The sequence below is a fragment of the Cariama cristata genome, unplaced genomic scaffold, assembly GCF_000690535.1.
Source record: "Cariama cristata isolate BGI_N322 unplaced genomic scaffold, ASM69053v1 scaffold18665, whole genome shotgun sequence".
Classification (NCBI taxonomy): Eukaryota; Metazoa; Chordata; class Aves; order Cariamiformes; family Cariamidae; genus Cariama; species Cariama cristata.
Genome location: NW_009615990.1, coordinates 1 through 7,320, shown reverse-complemented (window position 1 = coordinate 7,320; position 7,320 = coordinate 1). Strand labels below are relative to the sequence as shown.

At 39.1% G+C, this 7,320-nt stretch overlaps 1 protein-coding gene across 1 annotated transcript in view; it reads left to right on the top strand.

Annotated features, from left to right (window-relative positions):
• The window catches only part of TCERG1 (transcription elongation regulator 1), a gene marked incomplete at its 3' end in the record, with an annotated part of 28,306 nt that extends 21,954 nt beyond the window's left edge, over positions 1 to 6,352 (top strand). Inside the window, 3 exon segments of the mRNA XM_009700019.1 lie at positions 62 to 212; positions 4,556 to 4,720; positions 6,170 to 6,352. Coding sequence (XP_009698321.1) covers positions 62 to 212; positions 4,556 to 4,720; positions 6,170 to 6,352 — 499 coding nt within the window.
• Positions 6,353 to 7,320: the final 968 nt, after the last annotated feature.

The window sequence follows — 7,320 nt, the reverse complement described above, 5'->3', positions numbered from 1 at the left end:
TGAACCTGCTTCCCAGCAAAGACAGCTCTGCCAAATGAGTTCACTTGCCATTTTGTTGCAGAACTACTTTTAGTGAGTTTGCAGCCAAGCATGCTAAAGACTCGAGATTCAAGGCAATTGAAAAGATGAAAGATCGAGAGGCCTTGTTTAATGAGTTTATCACAGCGGCAAGAAAGAAGGAAAAAGAAGATTCGAAGACCAGAGGTGAGAAGGTAAGGTGACTTTTAGTTCCAGCAGCATGAATGGTGTGAGTCTGAGTGAGATGGGACAAAGCCAGTGCTTCTGAGACATGGTCCTTCTCTTTCCATAGAGGTTTTACAATGTAAACACTTCACGGATGTCCCTTTGGTCTTTCTGAACTAACTATTCTAAGTTTGCAGGTATAGTGACTTTTAGAGTATATAGAATTGAACTTACATTTATTTGTGAAGCTGAGTTTACTTAAATAATCACACTTTTTTTCATTTACCTAAGCAAGTAACATTATAATTGTAACTGGAATAATGCCTTTTTTTTTTTTTTTCCCAAAGTTATATTATCCTGAAGCATTAAAAGGAAAAGGATTCTTGTCCTGTTTGGCTGGAAACCCCAGAACTGGCCATTACCTCTCTGTTCTCTCAGTGGAGGCAGTAAGAACCTGAAATTCTCTGTAGGATACTCCATTTAAATCTCAAACACCTTCCACATCTTCTCTTTCCATCTAAAAGCTAGCATTTCAGTAACTTTTTAATCTTTCAGTAAATATATCTTATGTATAAACTGCTGCTTATTAGAATTAAAGGTCAGCTATTAAAGATTAATGAATTCCAAATGTCATTTGACCGTATTGTCAATAGCAGGGAGCAAACTTTCACCACTGGCGAAGCAGGCTACTATGGAGGTGACATCAAATGTTATCATCAAAATATGCAGCCACTTACTTAAATGTCCCTGTGTGTTGTGCGAATGGAGAAAATAGCCTCTAAAGCCTAATCATTTTTGACATTTTAAAGTCTGCAATATTTATTTTTAGTATAAAGTTATTGCAAATTTCACCTACTAAGAATGCTTACAGAAGAGAAAAATGCTGAATAACAGGTTAGATTTGGGGATAACTTCGTTATTCAGTAAGTTTTGCATATTTTCTTTTAATTAGGTACTCTGGTCTAATTTGATTCTGTACTCATTTTTTTTGAATGTTGACTTATTGCTGATATTTTCAATAAATTATTGTGCTTTCAGAGGAGAACTGATGTAGTTCAAAACTAGACTTTTACATACTGCATTTCAGTTATGAATATGGAATTTTAAAGCATTCTTGCAGCTTAATAGTGCAGTTGAAGACTTTAAAAAAAAGTAAATATTTGTTTTGTTGTTGCATGATTGTTCTAAAGTTGAAAAGTTAAAAGAAGAGAGATTGTGTTTGTTTGCTTTTGAAATAATGTTTTTTTTTCCTCCAAAAGCCTTTTGTAACCATTTTATGTATTCTGTTTTATAACAAGTGGATAGACTTTACAGTTATGTGCTGTGCGGCCTGTCAATCAGTTCAGTCTGACAGCTGTCAATCACTGACACGCAAATATTATGGGATTCCCTAGTGAGGAAAGAATTGGTATCTCTGTGTGGTGACTTTAGCCTCCCGCAGTTCCGGTACTTTACATTTTTTTAGTTTTTTTCCTTGTGAAGTGATGAGAGTTGTACCTGCAATGTGTTAACTGCCAAAAAAAAAAAAGTCTTCTAAATACACCTGAAATATTTTCAGTCTTACTTTCCTTTGATTTTGAAAGTGCTTAAAACATAAAAGAAAATTTAAGGCATTTAACCTGAAGCTTTCTCAGTCTGTTTTAAAAGTCCAAAATCTTTATTTAAGGAGGATCAACTTTACAGAAATCTTTAACGTAAGGGTTTTAAATTATGTCATGTTTTGATTTTGCTTCATTGAGTTATGGCTTATTGGATGGTGATGGAGCAGCCAGCTTTTCAGATGGTTGTTTTTATTCATGTGCCTAATTTCAGTGAGTAAATACAATGCTAATACTTCTCAGATGACAGAGATGAGGAAGGATGTGTGGGTTTGAAGATATCAGGGAAGGGTCTATGAGCTGTTAAAGTTGACCAGGCTGCTCGTGTGCCATACCAGGACACAGCATTGTTCTGTGTCCTCAAGATGAGCCATGCCAGCAGATGAGCCTGATGTCCCGCTTTGTGTAGTCTTACTGAGATGTTCAGCTGCAAACATCCTGCAGCCCACTGTGCTGATGACTGTCTCATCCGTCATCTATCCTGTATCAAGATCTCTTAACAGTTTTCTTACTTAATGTTTTACTTAGTCAAGCTAGTTACTGTGTATGGATATACTAAACTCGCAACATTGTAGAGCTGTGATCTTAAAAGATTATTTGTTCATGGGATGTTTTTGACTCAATTTTTTGAGAAGTGAGTGCCTTTTTTTTTTTTTAATTGAAAACCAAATTGCAATATTCGTGCTATATACATTGCAGATGACTGAAGTTAAACCCATGGTTTAAGAGCATTAAAAGTCTGGAAGTGTCATTCATTTTTCTTGGGAGGGAACTGGCTGCACCCTCCTGGTTTTCCGCCAGGTGGGTCGCTGGCGAAGCAGCAGATGGCCCAGCTGGCATCGCTGTTCAGTAGTGCAGGAGCTCGGTAGCCAGCAAGCACACGGCTTCTAAGGGAGCAAAGTGGGGTGCTGCTGGCACGTCCTGCAGAAGCATCTTCCTACAGATTGTGGTGGTGGTCTTAGGTCTAGTTTTGATGGCAGCTGGTACCACCGTGCTTCCAGCAGTGTTGTGGGTATGCAGTGTTTATCCTCTGGAGTGTATGTATAGATAGGCATATGTGATTTGTGTAGAAACTTTGAGATACCCTTACTTTATAGACTTCTGTAGTAATGTCTGGGAATTGTTTGATTTTTAACAAATATTTCTAATGCCATGGCTTAGAAAGCTTCGTATTTTTTGATACTGCATGCATGTCTTAAGATATTTTGAAACAACATTCTTAATTTTACAATGAATAAACGGTTTGCTTAGCATTTTGTTCAACTACTTTAAGAAAAAGTGGTAGTGCTGTAGATGTAGAGCGACTTCCCACTGGCACTAACCAGTTGTTTTCTAATCTGTGCTTACTATCTTAATCTCTCTGAGATAGTAAAGAAAAAAGCCTGTAAAGCCTTTTATGTTTATATGTTAATATTGTAAAAAGCTACAATTATTTGTGGGCAAGGCTGCAGAATGTTGGTTCTGATCTTCATTTTGTTCTTGCATTCTGTAACTAAACACATTTTTAGAGAATCAGGATGTGACAGTTTTCTGGCAAGCCAGAGTTTGTTGGCCTGTCCATCTGCTCGCTTCCCTTATGAACTTCAGTGGTTGGCAGCTAAACTGCTTTTGGTGGTTTTCTTTTTTTAAAGGGATGAGGAGTGGACATAGTAGCAAAAAATGAGTGGCCAGCCCTTCTAGGTTTTTGGGGTTCTTTAATTAGTATGCCATAAAGACAGGATTTTGTTTGGTGGACCAGCAGGGTTTGGGATGCTGTGAAGGCAGCATGCTTCACCTTGCTTGTGGAGTCCCTAGAGTCATTCCCTGGCACTTAGTGAGCGAGGCGAACCAACCCCTCGCCTCTCCACTTCAGAGAGATGGAGGCTTAAATGCCAAGCTAGACTTCTAAGGCATAAAGTGGTGGAAATAAAAAGGAGAAAATGCCTAGGACCTAAAGTGCAGCAGGACGATCAGGGAGATCATCTACCCAGAAAGAAAGAGACGTAATAAAAGCATAGTAGTTGCTCTTGCAACTGCTGGTTCTGGGAGTTTGAACGAAAACGTGTTGCTGGTTGTGTCAAGATAGGAAAAAAAACTAATATGATTGATCCTCTGCCAGCCCTTTGCAATGGCTTTTGTTATGGACAGAGTGCTGACATGCCATTTCCAATTGAAAAAGTAGACTAAAAGATTTCCTTAAACATTTACATATATGTGCATATCCATCTTAAATGTAATTTCCGTAGTTACCATATGTGGTAACTTTATTGGTTAGATCCATCTTAAGACATTGCTCTTTATCAGCAGATCCAAGTATTTACCTCTGTTCATTGTACACTTGGAGGATGAATCCATAAATACTTGATTTGTCTAAAGCCCTGTTTAAAACTGCATAGCTTCTGTAGTATTAATATGCAGAATGGTCTAATGTAGAATTAGTAACTTGTTACTTTGAGAGAGAGAGATAAAAGCTCAAAAAAGAAGCTTAAATTGGAGTAAAATAATAAAAACTGTATTGATGAATCGTTCTTTAAAGAATATAGTTCATCTTAGATGTAGCAGATCTTCTTTATGTATCTGCTTTAGCAAAATTGTCCTAAGGGGAAGTGAATTTTAGATGTGGTTATGTTTAAATTCAGAATTTTAGTGATTTCTCTAAATTGTAATGGTATGTAATATTAATATATTTCCCTCTGTTGGAGGTAAGTTGACTCCTTTTTTTCATAAGAGCAAACTGTTGGGTATCGAAAGTATCTTTCTCAAGTATTGTCTTTCTGTTTCTGTCTGTAAAACAGATCAAAATGGACTTCTTTGAACTACTGGCTAATCACCACCTGGACAGTCAGTCTCGCTGGAGCAAAGTGAAGGATAAAGTAGAGACTGACCCCCGTTATAAAGCAGTGGATAGTTCTTCACAGAGGGAAGACCTTTTCAAACAGTACATAGAAAAAATAGCTAAGGTATGCATGAGTGTCATGGTTTAACCCCAGCCAGCAACTCAGCCCCACCAAGCTGCTCGCTCACTCCCACCCAGTGGGGTGAGGGACAAGATCAGAAGAGTGAAAGTGAGAAAACTGGTGGGTTGAGGTAAAGACAGTTTAATAGGTAAAGCAAAAGCCACGCACGCCAGCAAAGCAAAACAAGGAATTAATTCCCCACTTCCCATTGGCAGGCAGGTGTTCATCCATCTCCAGGAAAGCAGGGCTCCATCACACGTAAAGGTTACTTGAGAAGACAAACGCCATCACTCCAAACATGCCCCCCTTCCTCCTTCTTCCCCCGGCTGTATATGCTGAGCATGATGTCATATGGTATGGGATATCCCTTGGGTCTTTGGGGTCAGCTGTGCTGGCTGTGTCCCCTCCCAACTCCTTGTGCACCCTCAGCCTCCTCGCTGGTGGGATGAGGGGCAGAAAAGGCCTTGGCTCTGTGTGAGCCCTCCTCAGCAACAGCTAAAACATCCCTGAGTTATCAACACTGTTTCCAGCACAAATCCAAAACACAGCCCCAGACCAGCTACTGTGAAGAAAATTAACTCTACCCCAACCACAACCAGCACAATGTGACATTTGGAAGTATAACTGGATGTTCTGCTGGTCACATTGCTGTTGATGTGTGAAGTAAGTAACTAGAAGATAGACTAATATGTGCTGTAGTTCCATACTAAAGAGAATTTTATACAATAGTTATTTGTAGAAGTACCCCAGAATGACTGCTTGAAACAGAAGTACTATCCCTGGTGGTGGGTCTGCTGCAGATGTTCACGGTATGTGTATGTGTGCGTGCATACACACACACACACAATATTTAGAAGAATTTATTCGGCAGAGACTCCTGAAAAGCCATTGGTTGTAAAAATGACTGTAAAACTTCAGAAAATACAGACACCACATTGATTACTTCCTACCAGGATGGGCAGAGAGTGTCCTTTGCTGTGATTTTTTTTTTTTTTTTTTTTTTGGTACCAGCTGAGCTTCCTTTGGGAATATGGATGGTTCATACACAGTTCCTTTGCTGGTTCTTCTCTCTTCATCCAGTATTCCTGCCTTTCTCTCTCAGGCAGTTAATAGTTGAGAATGTAAAACTAGGCTAACAAATAGTGATACCATTCTCCCCCTGTCCCCCCATTATTCAGAGTTTGTCGCTGTACACAAACAACATGCTCCTGAGAACAGTTGTTCTTTGATCAGCATTGTGACCAAACTTCTCTTTCCCCCATGTAAACCCTATAATGCTTCATCATAGCTGTTGAAGCAAAATTTTGTAATCCATAGATCTCAAATCAGTGTGAAGTATTTTGTTTCAAGATGCCTTTAGTTTGATAACCCTTTAATTTACTTAGCTATCTAATGAAAATATGAAAGGTGGTGTCTTGTTTTTACTGAGAAAAGTTTGTTCTTACATTTCAGAATTTAGATTCTGAAAAAGAAAAGGAACTGGAAAGACAAGCTCGCATTGAGGCAAGTTTGCGTGAACGAGAAAGGGAAGTCCAGAAAGCTCGTTCAGAGCAAACCAAGGAAATTGATAGAGAACGTGAGCAGCACAAACGGGAAGAAGCTATACAAAACTTCAAAGCGCTTCTGTCTGACATGGTGAGATATGGACAGGGTTTCTCAGCTTGTCAGTGCATTCTTTTTCTAATTGTTGCACTATGTAAAAGGTTTTTTACATTTGTTGTTAAGTTTATATAGAAATAGAATCGTGTTGTCTTCTCCCCACTGCCCTCCACTCGCTGTTGGGAGTTTTACCTTGGTTGGAAGAGAATGCTTTGCATTATAGTTCATGTTCTGGCATCTTGCCCATGGAGTTAGTGGATAGCATTATTCCTGCTATGTTTCTTTGGAGTCTCATGGATGATGGCAGATTTTCAGTCATGCTACTGTAAACTTTGGTATGGTTGTTGGAAAATTAGATATTAAGGGGCCTATTTCTAATGCTCAATATTTTTGCATTGTCTCTCTTCTTCATGCTCTAAGCACAGCACCTTTGTCTTACCATTTCTCTGCTATGTTTTGTGTTTACTTTGTTCTGCTGGTCAAGCTGATCTGTGAGAGAGCAGTTCCTGTATGGCAAATGTCCTATTAAGGGGACAGTGTTAGCAAAATGAGTTTTCACCAGTATGTGTACTATTCCCTTGCTCCCTGCTGTAAGATGTGAAATCCAAACACATTAATAGTGCTTGGTTCCACATTTCAGCACCAAAATCTTTATAAGGGGGCAGGATATAACTGGCTCAACACTATGGTCTGGTGGTGTAACCAGTTACATAAAGCAACAGCTCCTCGAGGATGTTCTCCAGGCTAGAAGAAAGGCACTGCAAAGCTCTTTGCAGACTTTGTGTCTCTTTGGAAATAGTTATATCTGAGGCTGCCTTTCCAGACTACATATGGTTAATATAGTACGTTATGCACAGAGGAGGAGGGTGCTGGATTTTTCTTTTTGAGAGAATACTCAGCTAGGTAAGTGGGGTATCTCCATCTGCATTTGAAAGTAATTCCTTCTTCCACTGCCTGTTTAATGTTTGTGGGGAAGCTACTACAGTCTCTTAAAAGCTGTTTGG